The sequence below is a fragment of the Euleptes europaea genome, chromosome 8 (assembly GCF_029931775.1).
Source record: "Euleptes europaea isolate rEulEur1 chromosome 8, rEulEur1.hap1, whole genome shotgun sequence".
Classification (NCBI taxonomy): domain Eukaryota; kingdom Metazoa; phylum Chordata; class Lepidosauria; order Squamata; family Sphaerodactylidae; genus Euleptes; species Euleptes europaea.
Genome location: NC_079319.1, coordinates 43,845,374 through 43,868,747, shown reverse-complemented (window position 1 = coordinate 43,868,747; position 23,374 = coordinate 43,845,374). Strand labels below are relative to the sequence as shown.

General features: G+C 42.8%; 1 protein-coding gene across 1 annotated transcript in view; it reads right to left on the bottom strand.

The window, feature by feature from the left end:
* Positions 1–22,204, bottom strand: part of ATP6V1H (ATPase H+ transporting V1 subunit H) — a 49,771-nt gene extending 27,567 nt beyond the window's left edge. Inside the window, exons 1-6 of the mRNA XM_056854036.1 lie at positions 22,080–22,204; positions 12,942–13,044; positions 9,690–9,779; positions 4,736–4,849; positions 3,213–3,317; positions 2,493–2,534 (exon numbers count right to left, since the gene is read on the bottom strand). Of these exons, the coding sequence (XP_056710014.1) occupies positions 2,493–2,534; positions 3,213–3,317; positions 4,736–4,849; positions 9,690–9,779; positions 12,942–13,044; positions 22,080–22,183 (558 nt within the window). The 5' untranslated portion in view covers positions 22,184–22,204. The remainder of the gene's footprint in view (positions 1–2,492; positions 2,535–3,212; positions 3,318–4,735; positions 4,850–9,689; positions 9,780–12,941; positions 13,045–22,079) is intronic.
* Between the last annotated feature and the right edge of the window lie 1,170 nt (positions 22,205–23,374).

The window sequence follows — 23,374 nt, the reverse complement described above, 5'->3', positions numbered from 1 at the left end:
CGGCGTTCCCCACCCCGACGGCCAGCTGGGAGGCGGGGGGGCGCACAGAGCGGCCGGGCTCGCCAGAACGATGCGAGCCAGCGTTCCCCGCCCCAACGGCCAGCTGGGGGGGGGGGCGTCTTATGGTCCGGTGCATCTAATGGAATGGAGCGAAAAATACGGTAATTATAGCCAGCATGGAATTTGCCTTTTTTACAGCAGCCGCACACTGGGTTGACATCTTCATTGAGCTATCCACTACCACCCCAAGATTCCTTTCTTGGTCTGTCGCTGCCAGCACAGATCCCATCAGTGTATACGTGAAGTTGGGATTTTTTGTCCCAATATGCATCACTTTACACTTACTCACATTGAATCTCATTTGCCATTTTAATGCCCATTTTTCCAGTATGCAGAGATCCTTCTGGAGCTCTTCACAGTCCGATTTTGTTTTAACCACCCTAAATAATTTGGTGTCATCTGTAAACTTGGCTACTTCACTGTTTAACCCCAACTCCAGGTCATTGATGAACAGGTTGAAAGCACCGGTCCCAACACAGATCCCTGAGGCACCCCACTGCTCACATCCCGCCACTGTGAGAACTGACCATTGATTCCTACTCTCTCCTTCCTATTTTTCAGCCAGCTCTCAATCCATAAGAGGACTTGTCCTCTTATCCCGTGACTATGAAGTTTGCTTAGCAGTCTTTGGTGGGGGGCTTTGTCAAAAGCTTTTTGGAAATCCAAATACACAATATCCACAGGCTCATTCCTGTCCACATGCTTATTGACGCTTTCAAAAAACTCTAATAGGTTAGTGAGACAGGACCTACCCTTACAGAAGCCATGTTGGGTTTTGCCCAGCAGACCTTGCCCTTCTATATACTTGACAATTCTGTCTTTAATAATGCTTTCCACTAATTTACCCGGAACAGACGTTAAGCTAACTGGCCTGTAATTTCCTGGGTCCCCCCGGAACCTTTTTTATAAATGACCGTTACATTGGCCATTCTCCAGTCCTCTGGTACAGAGGCTGATCGAAGAACATATTACGTATCTTTGTTAGAAGTTCAGCAATTTCCCATTTGAGTTCTTGAAGAACTCTAGGATGAATACCGTCTGGTCCCTGTGACTTGTTAGTTTACAGTTTGTCTAGACGTTCTAGGACTTCCTGCCTTGTTACCACTATTTGCCTCAGTTCCTCATTTTCCCCTCTCCAAAATCTCTGTTCAGAAGGAATCTGCCCTGTATCTTCAAACAGTGAAGACAGACGAGAAGAATTCATTTAGTTTTTCAGCAATCGCTTTATCCTCCCTTAGAGTTCCTTTACTCCCATTGTCATCCAATGGTCCAACCGCTTCCCTAGCTGGTTTCCTACTAATATACTTAAAGAATTTCTTATTGTTTGTTTTGATGTGTTTAGCAATATGCCCCTCAAAATCTTTTTTTGCATCTCTAATTATCTGCTTGCATTTTCTTTGTGCAAGTTTGTTTCAGTTCAGGTAAGAACTGAAAGGAGAAGAAAAATATCGTCTCTGCATCCCTAGTCTATGAAAATGCACACCAAACAAAATTAAAATTTTGACAAAGAACAAAGCACATTTACACTCATAACCTCACCCTTTTCAAAGAAGGTATAGTACAATGACTCTTCAAAATGCTATCATTGCCACATGCATATGGTGCATGGCCAAAATGATCACTCAAGAATGATGACAAGAGCTTGTGAGCCAATTGCCTGCAGTTAAGTTCTGCATGTTTGGAGGTTCATAAAAAGCTTGATGGGGCTGATAACAGCCTTTTAAGTGGATTTCACAATTTGGACATTCACTACTACATATACATCAATGTGCTCGCGATCCTCTTGGGAAAATGAGATTCTCCGAGCATGTCTTCCAAATACTGTTCATCAGTTACTGAAGTGCATAGGAATACCCATGGGTAAGTAGCTCTCAAAGCACTTCAGTATATTACTCACATCAAATCCTACATTACCTTTAATGCAAAGGATCATAATACTGCAATCCAAAATTTATTCCCAAAGTCTCACTGAACTGTGGGACTTCTGAGTAAGCCTACTTATGAACTTTATAATGAGCTATAGTAATTAACACACTTCTACTGGATGGCTCCCTTGCCTAGTACTAGGCTCTTTCCTAACACAGGGATCAGACTTATTTCGTCTCCTGACGTACTCAAGCAAAAGACTACATCCCCACACTGGCAAAGTTGCCAGCTTCCCCTATGGACCGCTTGGATCACACTGAAAACAACTGTGTGCTCATTGCTCATGTTTCAAAGGTGTAAGAGATAGCCATTGGGTTCACAGGGACCAAACCTCAGAGTAAGACTATATTTGATTTGTGGAAAAAGCCAGTTCAAATGCAAGAGCTCGGAATATATATTTAAATATGGGTTTCTTAAGAGCATTCCTAGCATCAGTTTCCACCATTTGCAAAACGGCCCACAAACATATTTCAAAAGGAACGTATCAAAAGATACAAGATACTTACATCAGTTCCAGTTTCATTAGCACTTCCAATACCACGTAGTTTCTAGTATATAAGGAAAAGATTAGGTTCTAAAGATTCTCAGTGAAGTACAATAGGAGATAATCCTATATGTATTAAGCTACATGCACAGCCTAACAGATACACAAACAAGATGGAGCATTTTTGCCATCTATACCTAATTACAGATCTGGTGGTCTATATATTGCTCCCAAATGGGTTGACAGCACAGCGACTCTGAATTAGCTATGAGGGAGAGCCTGGATTTGTACTGGGACTCTCCGGGGTTCATTTCCAGCTACACTGGCTCTAATAATGCACTATACATGGGGAGAATTTTTTCAGTAATTAAAGCTTTTAAAATTATGATTCTCACATCATACCACAGTTTAACTGTTTTGATTTGAACTCAAAGCCATTAAGGGATTTATTCAATAGGAAGGTTTTCCACGCAAGCTCCATTATGTTTAATCAAGCTTGTTCCATAGAATGTCCCACTGGATATGCCCTTTTTACACTGCCATCCCAAGCACAGTGGCAGCCCTCTAAGCCCATTGACTTTAGTGGACTTAGAAGGGTCTAATTCTGTTTAGGATGGCGATGTTAATTAATTTAAATCCTAGAAGTCTGATTTGTAGTACAAATATTATATATATATATATATACACACACAGAGGTATGTATATATATACACACACACAACAGTACTACAATATTATTTACCTGTGAACTCAGCTGGGTTTTAATCCAATTGAAGTAGTAGTTCAAGTCACTGCCTTCCATAAGTTCTCTTCCCCAAGCTGCCAGTTTAGCAATAATTCTGGCTGCCTGAAAGAAAACGAAGAAAATAAAAACTTCAGCCTCGCACATCTGTAGACATTGAGATGACAAATCCTAATAGCTACTTCAGCTAAATATTAGTTCATTCTAAAGAGCAATGTTAAAACATAAACAGATTGTCACGGTTTAGTTTTAAAACATACAGCAAATATCAAGGTTTAGTCTTTCGTGTTTTTGGACCAAAGGGTTGATGCATTTAAAAGCACATGAACCTGCACAGCCTAGGAGAAATCGACATGACGAGCAGCCTGTGATTTCTACCACTCAGTGGACTGCACAATCAGAAGAGTGGACTGGGAATTTCCCTGACAGCAAGCATAACTGTGACAAGCCTTAAAGAATATAACAAAATAGACTATCAGCTATGGCATCTCCTTTGCCAATATCATTTGCTTGTTTACTTTGCTTGTTTACTTTATTTGTAGTCTGTTCTTCTCAGAGAGACTTAAGGAGGAGGGCATGAGAACCATTTTAGCTCATTCTGGCTAGCCAGATGCTCAGATGCCACTCGCCAGTCTGAAGTGCAACAGTGTGAAGCAACGGCCCCAGACTTACCTAGGGCCACCTTTGCGGCCCAGGGCAAGGAGCTTGAAGCGGAAGGCTGTTGGGCCAGCCCTGCACTGGTGGCATGGCTCTTTGCCCTTTGAGGGGGCGGGAGGGGGAGGGGGACTGTTGGACAGTCCTGATGAGAAGAATCATAGGATTCTTTTAATACAACTGTTAGTTATATTTAGGGGTGTGCATTCGGAAAACTCAAACCAGGTAAAAAAAAAAACCCCGAAAAATACCTTTTCGGTATTTTTCAGGGGATATTTTACCAATTAAAAAATGGCGGCAATAAAAGGGAGTAAAAAATAATTCCAATTTTTTCGGCATTATTCGGGGTACTTTGGCCCCACCAACATTCCCCCCTCCCTTCCCCTTACTTACCTGCTGGCTGAGTCAGATCCCCACCGACTGCAGTCTCTGAAGTTCATGGACTTCAGAAACTGCAGGCAGCAAGGATGTCACTCAGATTGGTCCCCCTGCGAAGTCTGGCACTTAAGAGCCCAGCACTTAGATCGGTGTCCCCTGCTGCCCCCAGTCTCGGAGATGGCAGTCGACCCTGCGTATTTTTCAGGTTTGGGTTTATTAAACGCAAAAATTTTCAATTATTCGGAAAAGCCAAATCATTTCTATTTGGCTTTTCTGGGTTTTCGAAATTTCCAGGTTTAATAAAACTGAACCTGAAAAATACAGGAGAAAATATGGTGCACACCCCAAGCTTTACAGTTTTGCAGCACTGCAAACCAGGGACTTCCTGAACTGCTTTAACACTCCACACCCTTCAATGGTGTATGGAATTGACTTTCAAGAGTCTCTAGCCTCCTCCCAAATTCAGGATATCTTACCAATGGGAAGCTTACCATATGCACAGTGAAAAGATCTTGACGGTTCAACATCGGCAGAAAGTAGGACCAGGCAGTGTTCTTGCCTCGTTTTGCATAGTCAAAGAAAATACTAACACGCTGGTGATTTTCCTGTAAGGATTGTAAAACAGAAGTGTGCAATTGTTACCAGACCATGGGGGATCACCAAGTGTGGCAAAGGGCTTCAAAACTATAAAGACAATTGGGGAAAGCTGCATAAATAGAGGCATATTTAATAAAGGAGTATAAGGCCAGGTACTAGCACAAAAGTAAGCAGAAGGACAGCTATTCCTTGAAGAATACCTGCCTAGCAAGAAGCAGTGTTGGTAGGGGAGGGGCAGATCTGGCGCTCATCAGAGAAAGGAATCTTTTTCTGGCTAATAAACTATGCTTTTGACTCAGACAAGCATCCTATTGAGTTACATTGATATAAAAAGTCAAATTAAATCCGAGAAATGATTCGTCTACTCTCCTTGGTACAGATGACTCCATTGCTGGAATACTGTCTTCCATCCTCACATCTCACAAAAAAGCCAGGAAAACATAGCAGGAACACATGGAGAAAATTACATATTATAAAAGACTAGAGGGATTTGTTTAACCTACAGAAAATGTCAGGCAACACTCAATAAAGGTCTTGATGTGTATTAAACTGTCCGATGAAAGATGATGCTCAGCATTCTTTGTCCGTCATGTGCCACACACCAAAATAAATGGGGAGAATGTGCTGCTGGTGAGAGGCAGGTAAAATTGAGAGTAAGGTGTGGAGCATTAGGATACATGCATGGGATGAGCACACGAGATAAAGCATTGGTTTACTTTGGCCAACAGGATTTGATCCTCAAGACAGAAGGACTGTCTGAAGACGCTGCAAGTCACTGCCCAGGTATATCCAAGCATGCCCATCCCATGACAGCATAAGGCAAACACTAGAAAAAATCACCACCTCTATTGCCCTAGTTGCAAGACACCCAGAAGCATCTAACTGGATGCTGGGGAAACAGGATGCTGGATTAAATGGACCTTGGTGTGATCCTGAAAGGTGTTTCTTATGTCCTACTTCAAAATATGATTTCTGCTTTGGGAAGGAGACCCAAGGGCTCAGAAGATCCATAGCCTAAACATCTGTGTTGGGATTCTTGTCTAGAACAAACCCAAGGTGTTATGTAGTTACTCTGGTCTTACAATTGGCCTATATGTGTTCTTATACAACTCTCCTGTTAATCACCATGATTCACATCAAGAATTTAGCATATAAAGTATTAGAACAAATTTTAAGCGATTTTTCACTATTCATTGGTAATGCATTGTAAATGCATTACAAAATTTACTGTAAAGAAGATGCTCCTGCCAGAGGGGAAAAAAGTTTCCAGACAGCAAGAACTGGTTTTCTCATATAGACATGCACCGTTAGATCAAATTCAGTCAGGCATATTTGACATTTAATGCAAATGTGTTCTGGGTATATCCATCAAAAGGAAGCACAACTTTAAACATGCAGCAGACTCCTGAGCATGGAGTCCCAAGTAGCCCTGGCTACCCCCTGCACATCTACCATGCAGCCTTGTGCATTTCCCCTTCAAATTAAAAGTGCAGTGTAAACTCAGAAGTTGGCAGAAAATAGTGAAGATTTGAAACGACTACTGCTGAAAGTTAAAAGAGAAAGTGCCAAAGCAGGACTACAGCTCAACATCAAGAAAACAAAAAGTAATGACTACAGGAGAATTACTCGACTTTAAGGTTGAGAATGAAGAAATTGAAATTGTTCAAGACTTTCTATTCCTTGGCTCAACCATCAACCAAAAGGGAGACTGCAGCCAAGAAATCAGAAGGAGATTGAGACTGGGAAGGGCAGCCATGAAGGAGCTAGAAAAGATTTTGAAGTGTAAGGATGTGTCACTGGCCACCAAGACTAGATTAATTCATGCCATCGTATTCCCAATTACTATGTATGGGTGTGAAAGCTGGACAGTGAAGAAAGCTGATAGGAAGAAAATAGATTCCTTTGAAATGTGGTGTTGGAGAAGAATGTTACGGATTCCGTGGACTGCCAAAAAAACAAATCAGTGGGTTATAGATCAAATCAAGCCTGAACTGACCCTAGAAGCTAGAATGACTAAACTGAGGCTATCGTATTTTGGTCACATCATGAGACGACAAGAGTCACTGGAAAAGACAGTCATGCTAGGAAAAGTTGAGGGCAGCAGGAAAAGAGGAAGACCCAACAGGAGATGGATTGACTCAATAAAGGAAGCCACAGCCTTCAATTTGCAAGATCTAAGCAAGGCTGTCAAGAATAGGACATTTTGGAGGACTTTCATTCATAGGGTCGCCATGAGTCGGAGGCAACTTGACGGCACTTAACACACACACAAACTCAGAAGTGACATGCCACTGATTTCAATCTGACTTTCCACCCTAGTAAGTTTGCTTTGGGCTCCAGCCAATGTTATTTATGTGAAGAAACATGACAACACGTGGAAAATAGGAAGGAGCAGGCACAGACTTAACTGATTTACTAGTTCAGAGGGCAGATTACTACTTAAAAGCTTTCAGTCAATGATTTGTGTTGACGATTAATTAACTGGTTTGTGTTGACAATTAATTAACTGGTTTGTGTTGACGATTAATTAACTGGTTTGACAAACTATTACTCAGTGACCTTTCAAGCGGTTCTGAAGCACAACTAGGGTGCCCTAACAAAAAGCTAGAGCCTGTGCAGTCCTCTGGGAAATGCCTCCAGTGGTACACTAATTGACCAGGCACAACGGCCATTTCATAACAATGACCTTCCACTGAGGGGATATGGCATTAAGGATTGTAATGCATTCTTCCTATTAAAAGTACTACGAAATAATATTTAAGGTAGTACAGCTTCTTCTAACTTAATATCAGCCCTAAAAGGTAAAGGTCATCCCCCTGTGCAAGCACCGGGTCATTACTGACCCATGGGGTAATGTCACATCCCAGCGTTTACTAGGCAGACTTTGTTTACGGGGTGGTTTGCCAGTGCCTTCCCCAGTCATCTACGCTTTACCCCCAGCAAGCTGGGTACTCATTTCACCGACCTCGGAAGGATGGAAGGCTGAGTCAACCTTGAGCCGGCTACCCGAAACTGACTTCCGTCAGGATAAAACGCAGGTTGTGAGCAGAGCTTTTGACTGCAGTACTGCAGCTTACCACCCTGCACCATGAGGCTGCATATCATCCCTGTCTGTAGATAATTGCCCAAGTGATCACAATAAAAAAACATGGGGTTTGGTTTTTAAATTGTGACAAACAACTGCCCATGCCCCATGCTGCAAACTGCTGCTACTTATCTCAACACACTTGCAACTTGTCAATACCCTTCTACACAAAATTGGTTCTACTGGTAGGTTTAAGCTTGTAGCCCTTCACATCATTAAAGTATGAAATGGATAACTAGGGATGGATCCAGATGGCTTTTTCATGCAACCTCATCTAATTCCTCTCAATGCTACAAGCTCCACCCCACATGCCTTTGGTCTATGCAGGTCCCATGATCTCCAGCATGGTCTGGTTGGTGGTCTCAGGGGACCCTCCCCTCCTTTTTCCCCACAGCCAAAATGCTGGTTGGAGCCAACAGCTGCTTTTGAATTTTTACCTAGATTTCAAAACAGCTTACAACTATAGAGCAATATAAAATAGTAAAACAAAACATAATTGGAGATGCTCCCCCATAATTGGGGGAGACCAGCCAAATGAAATTAAATACATGGCAAGGACTAGCAACCATTTTGCAAAAATATTGACAAATATAGCACCAGTGCAGAAAAGATGCTTTATAGGAAGGTTTTTAATGACTGATGGAATTAAAAACCTTTTAAAACCTTCCTTTAAAAATAGCTCTTATGATGTATATAAATGCCTAGCCAGTATGACCTGGAAATTTGTTACAGTCACAGATTTCCAGAGAAGAATGCCAGCCAAACCTCTGTCTTGGGGAGGTAAACTCAAGAGACCCTCCTCTGAAGTCCCCCCCCCTTTTTAAAGGAAGGGATGTACAGATGGCACTCGTTCAGAATATCGTAATGCCCTAAGAACTGGGACCCGATTAACATCAGTAACTTAAATTGTACCCAGAATCTGTGTATATAAAGACAAATATAGCCTTCCAGGTTCCTCCAGCTAGTTCACATCATCATCTGGGCTGCTAAATGCTAGACCAGGAGAGTTTCTGAGCAGTCTGCAAAGGCCACCCCATGCAAAGCATATTGCAATAATTAAAACAAAACACTACAATAAGCATGTACGATGGAAGGCAGGTCAAGTCATTCAGTTGTTCCCATAAACAATGAACTTGTACAACACATTTAATCTTGGGTTCCTGGGACAAATGGATACTTGGAATAGCATGGCTTAATTATTTGCATTTGACTACTGTTGTATATTATATTAATGATATAATATTAATTTATGTTACATACTAAAGTTTAGTCTTGAAGTGTTTGAAGTGACAAGAATTCTGTTCAATGGGCTGTGCCTTTTAACATGTGAATAGCTACACGTCACTTTAAAAAATGAAAAAAAGGTTAAGTAATTCATTTAATAACCATTTGAGCCAGTCTAATTTGTAGCTGCAAGTTTTACCTCACTTCATGGACTATGCTATTAATACATTCTACAGATGTTTTTGTACATGGGCCAGTATTAAAATACAGTTCTATATACAGCATGCTGTGGAAGCAGAAACCAGCAGCAGTTGCTCACAAAACGTTTATTCCACTGCTGCTGTGCAACATTCAGAAACTTCAGCAGAGAAGGCAAGGAAGTTCCACACAAATCCCATTAAAATCAAATAAGGCCGCTTGCCAGGTAGCATCCAGCCTTTTAAACCAACATTAAACAGAGAGCAAGGGAAAAGCCACCTACGTTGAAACGAGACACCCACATATCAAGAGTTAAACATTAAAAAAGTTAATTAACTTACCTGCAGCATATCATCAACCATAGTTAAAATGTACTGAACTGTCTGTTCCTTGGAGATATGAGTCATCAGGTTTATGAATGTTTTAGCGCACTAGGAAAAAAAGTGTTTCAAGAAATTAAAGTATTGGCCACTGTTTTCATTCTCACTTTACCATACGATTTTGAAAACACAGGCAGCGCAGAAAACATTTTAAAACATCTGCGCTTGTTTGACCGCAGGATTCATTCGTTTACTGTGATTTATACCCCACTTTTCTGGTGCTAATACCACCAAGGGAGCTTACGAGCAAAATTATATAAAAATGTCAAAGCACTAAAAATGTATAATCTCTGAAACAAAAACACACAATCAAAAGCAATAAGAAACCAGCAGGGACAAGAATAAGAACAGCAACACTAAGCATTTTTAAAATAGTTGCTTTGAGGAAACTCCCCCACACATACACACACACCAGCAGTTTAAAATTCAGAATCAGAATCCGTTCCTGGAATTTTTGCAGAAAGGGAGGGATCTAACCATACTTCAGGGATTTTCACTGTCTGATGGCAGCAGAAGAACAAGTTCCCCACCCCCCAGACCCTGCTAGCCTTACATCTTGTTCTGAGTAGGCCTCTCAGCAGGGACCCACCAGCTAAACTCAGATCCTGGGGAGGTTCATATTGGAGGATGTGATCCTTCCGTTATCGGGACTGAACCCTTCAGGGCATCAAAGGCCAAAATCTTTAAAAACCTTCAGTACTGTTCTTCAGTACAAGCATTGAGTATAGTGGGGACTCTCTTCCAAACACATGACCACTGCAGACTCTATTCATTTGATTAGTTCTCCCAGTGGAATGCACACTGAGTACTAACAAGGGCTGCTTGATTTATACACCTGGGGGTGGGGGGAAAGAACCAAAGAGCATGCTGTGTCCAATTCATGTCCTGCATACTGAAGATAAGCGGATTTACACAACTGGTGGAACAGTGTGGACATTTTTGCAAGTGACAGCATTTAAATTTATTTCGATTCATAAAAGTGAAGAAGGTCGGAGACAATTCCCAAGGCAGCTCTGACTGCTGAACGCCTCCAACAAAACGAAACATGCTGAATGCCTAGGTTGCTTCTTAAGTAAACCAGTGTGAGAAAAGAAGAAGAGTTGGTTTTTATATGCCGACTTTCTCTACCACTTAAGGAAGAATCAAGCCGGCTTACAATCACCTTCCCTTCCCCTTCCCACAACAGACACCCTGTGAGGTAGGTGAGGCTGAGAGAGTTCTGAGAGAACTGTGACTAGCCCAAGGTCACCCAGCTGGCTTCGTGTGTAGCGGTGGGGAAACAAATCCAGTTCACCAGATTAGCCTCCGCCGCTCATGTGGAGGAGTGGGGAACCACTACACCATGATGGTGTAGTGGTTAGGGTCATCCCTTCTATTTATGGTGAATTAGCATGGCTATTTCGCTTCTGCTTTTCACAGGACACTGTTGTGAGAGACAAGAGCGCAGCCTTCCGTGCTGCAGGTTGGCTCCAAACTTCTGTCAATGGAAGGAGTTTGGAGAGGTCGATTTTTGCTGCCTTCCCACCACGGCCCCCTATCCTCCTTAATACACTGAGCAAAAATCACTCCCTTTGCTTTGGCACAAACAGAGCAAGACTCAAAAACAAGCTTGCTCCGTTCCTGCAACAGAGGACAGACCCAGACATGCGATTTTATTAACTATAAATATTTTTAAAGGAGTGCTAAGAACTTTGGGGAAATCACTGCTGGTCAAGACTTGCCTCTTTTTCGATCACCTTGAAAATTTCCTCACAAATAAAACTGAGAGCAAGTGTCCATGTGCCCAATGGCAGCAGTTAGCATGGCAGCTGGGAAGCTAGTCTACAATATCCCAGGTCATTATGGGATGTCTCTTTTAAAAGCAGCTCAGGCTGCACAGGTTGCTTGTTGCACTTGCACATTTGGAAGGATTCGTCCTACTTTTTCTCTTCCCTTGCTCCCTAACCCTTTTATTTCCTTTCTTGTTTGTTCTATACATCCTGAAGGTACACACTGCCATTGCTTAAAAAAAAAATCCCTTTGGTCAATTTCATTTCAAGTTCCTCAGCCAGAAGCTGCACTGCTCCAAACAAACACACTAGCAATGCAATCCTATGCACAGTGATTCTGGTCTAAACCCACCGAAATCACTTAGACTGGAACGACTCTACATAAGACAGCACCTTAAAAGTTCCCACCCAGTGTATCAAAGATGAAACTGACAGCAGCTTTCTCAGCCACACCGGGTGAGGCATTTGTGAGGAACAGAAAGAATCTCACATCTGTCTGTCAGTCTCTAACTGATGTAAATGTTTTATGTACTTAAAACAACCTGGTTGACAGCAGACAGGAAGGGCAAGCGGGGAAGGCAGACAGGGCAGGAAACTGCAGAAAAGGGGTATTGGAACGCACATACGCTATCACCTTTTATGCACCATCCAGAACATACGCTAACTGCTTGAATACAAATGGACAGTTTGTCAAATGTTCAGCTCTGCTGATTGCAACTTGCAGACACCTTGTGAACTGAACCCTCTAAGTGATCAAAGCGCATCTGGATGCTTTACCCTGCTTTCAGCCAAAAAAAAAAAAAAATGATGCCCAAAGTAGCTTATATCAGTTTAATACCATTCTCAATATCTGTTTAAATATGATGAAACAGGCATTTCCGGAAGAAGTCCCAGTGGGGCACAGGGGACACAGAGGGGCCTGCCTGCAATCTCTTCTCCCACTGGCCTTGCCAATGGCAGTGGGTGGCTGGGAGGAAGGGGCTCTGAACTGGTGCTCTACCCAGGTGTGATGGAAGTGTACCAAGCTGCTGCCTCTACAGTACTGAACCAATTCCTACAAGCTAGTAACAAAGCCAGAGTTAATTACATTTGGGTATTTCTAAATAAACCTTATTATACATATTGGTGTTTCTGCTTGTAGCCAACAATGCCTCTTTACCATGTTTCACGTTGCATCCAACACACAAAGGCAGCTATAATCTGGCTCTGAAGTTAAGCGCTCACTTTGCAATGGGGTTTACTGATGATGATGCCTGGATTTTACCCCTAGTTCACAAAGAAACACACATTCAAAATCTCTCGGAATGATTCCAACGCATCACAAGATAGGTGGGGCCTCACCAGACATGGATGCAAACCTTGTAAAACCAAGATGCCAAAGATAAAACTTCTAAAATAATGAACTTCCAGAACAGAAATCTCCTTGCAAAGGATGCTAAATTACCTGGTGGCCTTCGGTTTGTAGCAACTCCTGTTTCTCTTCTGGGCTTCTTTTCTTTTCAAATTTTTGAATAAAGTCACAGTCATCAGCTGAAATCATCTGCCCCCTGGAAAGAAAATATGCAGCTAAGAGAACAGTCTGTTTCTTGCAGTAATCTTTTGTTTCATGAGCACAGCTCCCTTCCAAAACTTATTAAATAAATGTGGAACTCTATGCTGTGTGAAACTCAATGGCTTTGCATTTTGCTAAGAGACCTGATCTTATAAAGGAAGAAGGATGAAAAATACCACTTCAACTTTTTTTAAAATTCAAAAGCCTCTTCTTGGCCTTCCAAATTCTTCACTCTATCTCAATTACTGTTTCGTATGCTCCAAAAAGAAGAACTCACCAAAATATAATTTAAAGGCGGGGGAAAAATAGACTTCTTCCAATTCGACTTGAAAAATTTGTACATATATGTGAAAAACACATAGCTATTCATTTTAATCTAACATGTTGCTTTTCTACTATAAATTTACTTGAGCAAACCAGTAATTTAAATTTGCCAGTTAGAGGAGAAAGATTTAAAAACTTGTATCAGAACTTAGAAGGTAAGAAATTGACCATAGTACAAAATGGTGCAAACTAGAAAAATTAAGTTTAAATCAGCACTGAACAGGCAGGATTCAAAAGAAAACAGTAAGCACAGCCGGAGCATCTCTGTTTACCTTGATCTGATCCAAGCATGTAGACAAGGAGTGGTAATTACAATTCAAATTTAAATAACTAAACAAGTTCAACACTTACTAGACTTAAGTTTCCTTAAATCATAATCAGATTTGCTGATTAAGAATTTCTTCCTGAAGAATGGCAGTATTTGGGCTGGTTGTCTGTTCTGTTTGTTTGTTTTTTAATTTGTAAACAGTGCTTTTGATTATAGCTTACAGACTTATACATATTGCATGGAACTAGTGTACCTGGCAAGACAGGACAAAGCAGAAAGTTGATCAGCCCCGAACCAAACTGGAATTCGACATACCGTATATACCCGTGTATAAGCCGACTCGCGTATAAGCTGAGGTAACTAATTTCTCCCCAAAAATGGGGGAAAATTAGGCACCCGCATATAAGCCGAGGGTCAGCTTATAACCCCTCCCCCCCCCAGCAGGCTTACCTTAGATCCAGGTGCGTGCGCAGGCAGGCGGCGGCGCCCCCCCCCCCCTGCAGCCCAGGAGGCCCTGCAGGCCGCTCCTAGGCCGCTCCAGGCCCGGCAAAGACGGCGCGGCCTTCCAGCGGCCGCAGAAGGCCCCCCCAGGGCGCTCCTGGCCGGGGGGAGCCGCGCGCGCCCGGTGGGGGCAGTGGTGCGGCCTTTCAGCGGCCGCAGGAGGCCCTCCCAGGCTGGTGCCGGCTGGGAGGAGCCGGGCGCGCCCAGCAGCAATGGCGGCACGGGCCTCCAGCGGCAGCAGGAGGCCTCCCAGGCCGGTCCTGGCCAGGTGGAGCCGCACGCGCCTGGCGGTGGCGCGGCCTTCCAGCAGCCGCAGGAGGCCCTCCCAGGCCGGTGCCAGCCGGGAGGAGCCACGCGCGCCCAGGAGGCCCTCCCAGGCAGCTCTGACTGCTGAACGCCTCCAACGAAACAAAACATGCTGAATGCCTAGGTTGCTTCTTAAGTAAACCAGTGTGAGAAAAGAAGAAGAGTTGGTTTTTATATGCCGACTTTCTCTACCACTTAAGGAAGAGTCAAGCCGGCTTACAATCACCTTCCCTTCCACTCCCCACAACAGACACCCTGTGAGGTAGGTGGGGCTGAGAGAGCTCTAAGAGAGCTGTGACTAGCCCAAGGTCACCCAGCTGGCTTCACATGTAGGAGTGGGGAAACCAACCCAGTTCACCAGATTAGTGTCCGCTGCTCATGTGGAGGAGTGGGGAATCAAACCCAGTTCTCCAGATCAGAGTCCACCGCTCCAAACCACTGCTCTTAACCACTACACCATGCTGGCTCAAGGATATGTGGCTCAGTGATCTCAGAACAAGACTATTGCAGCTTCCTTTGGTCTGGCTCCTGTGGCATTTAGGCATTGGCTAGCATTAGGTGTGCAGGAGTGGGCTCCCTGCGTCACCCTAAAAGGGGGGGTCCCCTTAAAGGGCTCTGGGGCACAGAGCATGCCAGCCCCCTTTGGGGCTGACATATTGACAATGCCCCCCACAAGGCTGGTAGCAGGCAGGAAACACCACTTCCACTGTTCCCAGCCCTAAGAATTGTTCTCTTTCCTTGGTTACCCCAACAGGTGGGGTTGTTGTCAGCAGTCAGGCTCTCAGCTGCACCCACTGCACCCACTATGCTACACCAAAGGCTGAGAAACCTGTAACCACTAAAGTTGTGACCTGATTTTTCCCAGTCAAGTGAGTCTGTACAGTTCTCTTCCCCCCCACCCCACTTTCAGGCACATCCCCACTCCAAAGTCTGAACACAAGGGTAGGACGTAAGTGTCAGGAATGAATGAATACGTAGTCCTTGAAAGACAGTTGGCCAACTACTACCAGGCATCCCTCCTCTTTTTGAATGTTTGCAGGATTAAAGAAGGTTGCTCAACATATTTATACAGCTATTTCCATTGCACTTTTCAGGCTAATGCATACTTGCAGAATTTATCCTCACAACTGCTTTGTGAAGTTGATTTAACTTGAGAGTGGTTTATGCAGACTCACCTATGCTTATGTATTTCCCACAAATTGTCTTGGAAGAAAGTTACTGAAAGGCAGATGATAAATGTTTCAATAAACAAATACACAAAAAAGAGATTATGAAGATGGAATGAAGTGGGACTTAATGGTAGATTACATGGAGAAGTACCCAGGTTCATACCACAGCATCTCCAGCTAACAGATCTCAGCTTGAGAAAAACCTCTCTAGCTGGTACGCTGAAAAGCTGCCACCAATCAAAACAGCCAATACGAATGAACCAGTAGTCTGATTCAATATAAGACAGCGTCATATGTTCAACTTAATTCATCCAAGTTCAAGCCCAATTTATCCATACCACCATGCTGACCAGAATACTTTTTTTTTTTCAATTTCTATACAGAAAGACTGGAAATTTGGGGAAGCTCTGAAATATTTTCTCTTTTGGAACTAGTGAAATACTTAAAATAAGGAGTTACTTGGAGTTATAGAATGAAGTTATTTATGTAAGAAAATCTACAATAGAAAATATAATTCCTGTATATTCTGTGGTGTGTGTATGTGTGTGTGTGTGTGTGTGTGTGTATATATATATATATATATATATATATATATATACACACACACACACACACACATACACACACACCTGTGTATATATTCTCAATATAGTCATTGCTTAAATGTGTCTAATATGTCTACGATTAACACGTTATGAGTATGATAATATAACACTGAAAACACAAAACTTTTCAGTATTCTATAATAATAATAACTGAATTGCATATAGACTTTCAAGAGTCTAAGCTCCTTTCCTCAGATGAAGGGAGCTTAGACTCTTGAAAGCTTATACCACCCAAATCTTGTCGATTTGTAATGTTCTAATGGACTCAAATTTAATATGGCTACCCAGTGAAACTTTCCCCATATACCATCATCATCAAGTCTTTATTGCATTAGCAAAAAAAAAAAGCCATAGCAACAATACAGACGAGGGTGGAAAGTCTGCCGAAACAAAATCAGTAACATTGAAAAACAGTGTTGCCCTGTGTGTCTTAATCTGTCCATCACAGAAGGATTATAAACGCCCCCCCCCCCAAAAAAAAACAGAGAACGGTTGGCTGCACAAGAACGGTTGGCTGAAAGCAGGAAGGTGCCCGAGGAGGAGGGTCGGACAGGAAGAGAGTCAATCACGTGCTGCGAGCAGAGACAACGCAGCAGCTACTGTTGCTGCCACTCCCCCTCAGCCAAGTTTCAGGCAGGCGGAGAAGAAGAGTCTCCACTCACCTTCACCTGGGGAGGCAGGGAGGAGAAGCAGGAGTGGTAGCTCATCCAACCCCCACCCTCCAGGCAATGACTCAGCCAAGACAGAACCCAATGTAGCTGCATTCCCTCACCATGAAGCTCAGGCAAGGGGAGGAGAAGGGGGGGGGGGCGCTGCCTCCAACTGGCCCCTTCCATCAATGCAACAAAGAAACCCCACATAGCTTCCCAGCAAGCAGGGGAGGGGGAGGGCAGGAACCACATGAAGAAGTGAGCTGTGGCTCACGAAAGCTCATACTTTGCCAGAAATTGTGTTAGTCTTAAAGGTGCTACTGGACTCTGGTTCTTTTCTACTGCTATTGACAGACTAACACACAATCCGTCGTGATCGAGGACCCAAATGGTTGGTCTGAGTCTGGGTTAGAAGGGGGAAGGATGTGGGGATGGCAAGGGGCAGTTGGGGGGGAGACAGAAAATGAGGGGGGTATGAGTGCTAGGGAGAAGGAGTGAGAGAGACAGGAAGCGAGGGGGCATGAGTGAAAGAAAAGGGTTGAGGGAGAGGGGAGGTATAACAGGCAGGGGAACTGGAAGCTCCCACTCCACAAGTTCCTTCAAAGTCCCCACTGGTATATTCTAATAACAAAGTCAGCCAAATCTGAGGATTCTTAAATTTAGTGACTGGAGCTGTGAACGGGCAAGACAGATCTTTCTACAAAACTAAACAACACTACAAGTTTGCAGAAAAATCTGAAATCCTAAAGAAATACATTGAGAGGTTTTTTTTTGTTTTTTTTTAAAGGTAAAAAGCCACACCTATTGCTTTAACAAATGGATTCCCTCGGTGGCCATTTCTAGGCAACCAAAGCATTCCAAGGTCTGGTTTCTGTGATTAAAGGCAGGGAAAGGGAGCAGGGTCCTTTCCAGGGTTGTTTTATCCTTTGAGGGAAGATTCATCGAAGCCAAGACTGACAGCAACCACTGGGTGACTTGATACCACCTGAGTTGCATTACTCACGTAGGCCTGGCTGCTTGCTATTCTTCAACAGCAGCCACTCTACGGAAGCCAATGTGCTGTAGCAGTTACAGCTTCAGAGTAGGGTCTGAGAGACCAAAGTTTGAATCCCCCATCTTGCTATCTTACTCATTGGGTAATTTGGGGCCAGTCACATACTTTCAGCCTAACCTACCTCACAGGGTTGTTGTGAAGAGAAAAAAAGAGGATAATAATGTAAGCTGCTTTGGTCCCCACTGTGGAGAAAGGAGGGGTATAAATGAAGTAAATAAATAATAAATATACTGAAGATGGGAGGCAGATAAAAGGTAGGCTGGTGAATAGCTGAAAAAGAATGAGGCAGGGAAAGGGGAAGGGATATGGGGGTTGTCAGGAGGAGGGAAAGAGGAAATAGCTTGGGGAGAGGGATTCATAGAAATGTGATGCAGCACCCCACAAGTCCTTGAGGGTACCCTACCGTGAAAGTGGGCCTGGCCAGTGGCCAGCACCACACAACTGGGTCATAGTTTTCCTAGGTAGAGGCTGCTGGGAGAGAGGGAAACCTGAAGACAAAGGGGCAGATAAATGTAGGTTGGCTGTTGAGTAGGAAGGGGAGAAGGAAGCTGGAAAAGAGGAGAGGCTTTGGGAGCTGTCAGGAAAGGGAAAGAGGAATAGTGAGGGAGAGGCAAATGAGATACCTCCTGCAAGTCCTTGTGGGTTCCCACTTCTATTTTCTAACAGCGAAGTTGGCCAAATCCGAGGATACTTAAATCCTGTGACTGGAGCTCTGAACGTGCAAGACCGATCTTTCTACAAACCTGAAAAATGCCTCAGGTTGACTAAAAAAATGTGAAACCTAAAAATCAACACCCAAAATAAAAGGAGTGCTTTTTTACCATCTAACAAATTAGTCACGTGCTCCACCCCAAGCATGCATACAATAAAAAAGATGTATTAGCATTAAATAGAACCATTCCAATATACATAACCATTGCTTTCTCTCCCCATCATAGCTGAGCCTCAACTAACCCTTGCGTCTCTGGAGAGAAGGGCTTTCTTCTTGCTCTCTCCTCAGCATGAGACACAGCGTTAGCTTACACAGTAAGACTGCCAAGGGCCAACTGGCTCCAGAGAAAAGGGGAATAAAATTGGCAGCATCCCTCTGAGGCCAGCTTGCTCTTTTCCCAGGTAGCTGCCATAGTAGTAGTAGAAGTTCTACTCTCTCCTCTGTGGCCTGTTTGCTTTCCTCCTGGCAGGCACCTGGGTGCTGGGACAAAAGGGCAGAGGCTGCGGAGAAGGGGTGGTAGCTGGAGAGGAGGAGCCCTTTACTTCCACCCCCCAGCAAAAGGCCTGCAGCTCAGGGAGGCTTGTGGCATATCCACTCTTCAGTCCCTGTGGAAGCGGCTGTTTCAAGATGTAAACCAATCACAAGCCCTACAAGTCAATAGCCTTGTCTACCCCATGTTCCAAGAAAGCGGGCACCACACTGGGGAACAGCACTTAGAAGAGCCACAGGCGGCATGCCAAAGAACCACATGTGGTCCTTGAGCCACTGAATGAATATCACTGATCTAGACAATAGAGCCATTACAGAGAGATTTCTGTTTTCATGTGATATATCAATTTGTTTAGAAAGGTTACTATACACATTTGGCATAATGAGTTGAGAGCTTTTTGCCACCTATGGAATCTATTTCAAGAACTCCTGAGGTTTTCATGTTACTTTTTTAGCCCACGTCAGAGAACATTTGCTATATGTTCCTGGGAATAAGGCTTTTGGTATTTTCTACCACTGGGTTGATTCCAAACTCTCTGAAAGAACATGGACTAACTAGCCATCTGTGACTAGGATTCCCCTTGAAAGTGCGGATGCTTCTGTAACTTCCTGCATAAAGCTAACAATGATTTATGGTATGTGGAATTTCTATGGTACGTGGAATCTCTATAGCTCAGGGGAAAGTTGTTGTGTTTTTTTTAAATCAATCCGATACCCCCACATAAAGCAATGGTCAACGCTCATTGCCAAGAATCATGCCACTACTTGGGATGTATTAAGTATATCATTTAGAACAGGCTTGCGTAGCAGCATATGGTGTAAGTCTTCTGAGCCCCAAAACAAAGCCTTTACAAAATAGTCTAACATAATATTTCATTCCATATTTCTTATCAGCCACATTAGAAAATTAGTCCAGAGTTAAATGAACCAGTCCTGCTCAGCAGTGGGGAAAATAAGACATTTAGTACTGTTGTCTTGGAACTGACAGGGCCATCTTTCCAGCCACAGTAAGACAAAGGCACAGAATTACAATGCTACAGCAGAAAGAAGCAGCTGTTACAGGCCTCTGTGCTTCTACTTTTTTTTTTAAAAAAGAACTTTTTCACTCCCTGAGTGACACAGCAGCTTGTGATTCAGTTTTCCTTTTTGTTATTCATTTCCTTACAGCAAGCACAGTTCCTCTTCTGTGCAGAGGGCATTGCAAGGGCTGCTTTGGTGGTGGAAAGCGCCATCAAGTCACAGCCTACTTATGGTGACCCCATAGGGTTTTCAAGGCAACAGATGCTCAGAGGTGGTGGTTTGCCATTGCCTGCCTCTGCATAAGGAACCTGGAGTTCCTTGGTGGTCTCCCATCCAAATACTAACCAGGACCAACCATGCTTAGCTTCCAAGCTGTGATGAGATCAGGCTAGCCTGGGCTATCCAGGTCAGGGCTGCTTTACTTCCCTGAAATGTTGCTTTTTATCAGAACTCATCTCATTGTTCACCGTTGACTTTAGCAGCATTGCTCTCATTATGTAATTTTGTCTGCAGGAGCTAAGAGATGACAAAACATGTTGGGAGATTCCTTGGATGCTTGAACATCTGGCCACCTAAACTTTCTGCATTTTATTTTATTTGTCAATTAAAAACAGCCCCTGGAAATTTTGCTAGGAGGGACTATAGTTAAACTTTTTAAGCCACCTTTTGGCTCTTGCTAGCTAGGAGGTTTCCTCCCTCTATGGTAAATTATTCCTCACTGCTTCTTTCATTCTCCTCTGATGAACACCATGTGCTTTGGGACAAGGCAGGATTTTGCTCTCTAGCTTCTTGGACTCTGGAAACAGAGTTTGGTTAATAGAATCCTGTAACTGTCACAAAAATGATCACATGGGATTTTAGACATATATTTTCTACTTCCGCAACTCCCACTAAAAATTAATCCTCATATATTCTAAACTCACTGAAACTTAACACCCCATAGCTAAATGCTCAGCTTCATAAACTACTGATAAAATGTATATTTTTATTTTACTGCAGACTACTAAGATTTTCTAACAACAATTGAAGCATTTCCAAATTCTGGAAGCAAAAAAAAAAGGAGGGATATTAAAGTCCACGTGGAGTGATAGAAACCTTAAGGTAGGGATTTCCTACTAATAGAGCCGAAAACCACCATTTATGGATGTTGTGCGAATAGTAACTGAGAGCAAAAGGCAGAAGGTTCTAACCCTGTCCCGTATATGGCTTCAATTGGAGAAAGCAGCTGAGGTGTTTAATTGAGGGAAGGATCTTCAGAACTGTGAAAAGGGAGGACTATACCAGGGGCCAGAAGGAAATCTTTAGAAGCAGGACTATGACTTTGGATCAACCACTGTGTACATCTACTCTAAGTTGGGCCTCAACCATCGTCCTGTCAATTTTCAAGTGCTACCATCTGTGGAAAGCTCTGGGGACACTGAATTACCTGATCAATGAACAAAAGAAAGAAAAGAATTACAGGGACATCCTAATCTTTACCTAAGGGTTGCAAAGTGTTTGCATTCTGATTGCATGAAGTCACTCCACTAAGGAACATGTTCAATGCACAACACAGTGTAATCCAAAGCATGCTCATCCAGCAGTGAGACCCATCAAGTTCAGTGAAACTTACTTCCCAGTAAGTGAGCGAAAGATTACAATCATAACCTACCAAACTACTAGAATTTCCAGACAAATTGGTACTTTGACACCTGGATTTTGTAGCTTTGTGAACCTGGATTTTGCAGCTTTGTGAACTTTTTAAATAAAATTTTCCACTCTACAGAAGTTACTGTTCTAAAAAGTTCCATCTTGCCATAACAATACATTTCCACTGACTCAGGATTTTTTCCAGTTCTCATAACAGTATGAAAGACTGACTTTAGACACTTTGCATGAGGATTAACGTCAGTAACAAGTCTTACAGCCTACAGAAAAGTATTGATTACTTACTGGAGATACGACTGCCAAATGACTTTGTTAGCCCGAACCTCAGCAGCTTTAGCAGCAACAATGTTGGTGGGGACAGCAGCATCCACAGCTCCCCGGATATCCATTTTGATCTTGATTCAGAGCCTGAAAAGAAAACAAAGGAAATCAATATCATTTTTCTGAAACACTTTTCTTAAAGCACTTCACTTTCATTAAAATCCTATTTCATCCCATTGAAATCAGCAATCTTCGATTAGATGATGCAATTTGTGGTTCATACAATGAGTCTCCAGAACTTACCAAGGTACCCAAAATCAGCATCTTCCAGTGGAACTAGAGGCATGTGCAAGTGTAAAAGACTGTATGTTTCATTTCAGATATCACAGCAAGTATCTCACTCATCATATTATGAATCCTGTCATCATATGTTAAAGAAAAGATTCAGCAGAAGAACACCAAAAGAGTGGGCCAAAGGAAGAGAGACAGAAAAGTACATCTGGCAACTTTGATTTGATCAAGTTCAGTACATGCATTCTTAAAGAAGCACGTTCCTCCCACCACTTTTTCCCTTTAGGACCCAAAGCAAAGTTCTTTAGACTGTTATTCAGAGAACAACTCATTCTACCCTTTTCTTTCTTTTTCTGCCCAGGTTAAAATCACTTACTCAGGAAGGTGGTCCCAGTGGGGAAACTATTTAACAATTGTAGCCTCTCCACTGGTGAATCTAAAAGAGTGATTAAAAATACTAAGTCCATTTATTTATTTGTTATTTTACATCAGTTTTATTTTGATTTTTTTCAAAAAACAAGTTACTCAGAATAATTCATTATTGAAAAGCAACTAATAGGCAGTTATTGTGAAACATGCTTTTCACTTACTTCAGAGCAGCGACTGCTATTCCACATGAAGCACTTCTTCAAAAAAAAGTTCCTCTTTTTAAAAAAATTGCATAAGATAAATTCTATGTACACGACAACAGATCTGTAGCTCCACATTTCATAATGTGAATTAGTTTCCAAATAATGTTGGAGTTGGTAGGCAAAATTCAAACCTCTTTTCGGGAAAAAGGTTTCCTGTGCATGTTGTTTTTATGACTCATATTGCAGATACACTTTCTGCTAAGATACTATTAACTAGTGAGCCAGTGTGGTGTAGTGGTTAAGAGTGGCAGACTCTAATCTGGAGAACTGGGTTTGATTCCCCACTCCTCCACATGAAGGTGACCTTGGGCCATTCACAATTCTCTCAGAATTCTCTCAGACCACGCAGAGTCAGGCAACAGCAAACCACCTCTGAATGTCTCTTGCCTTGAAAAC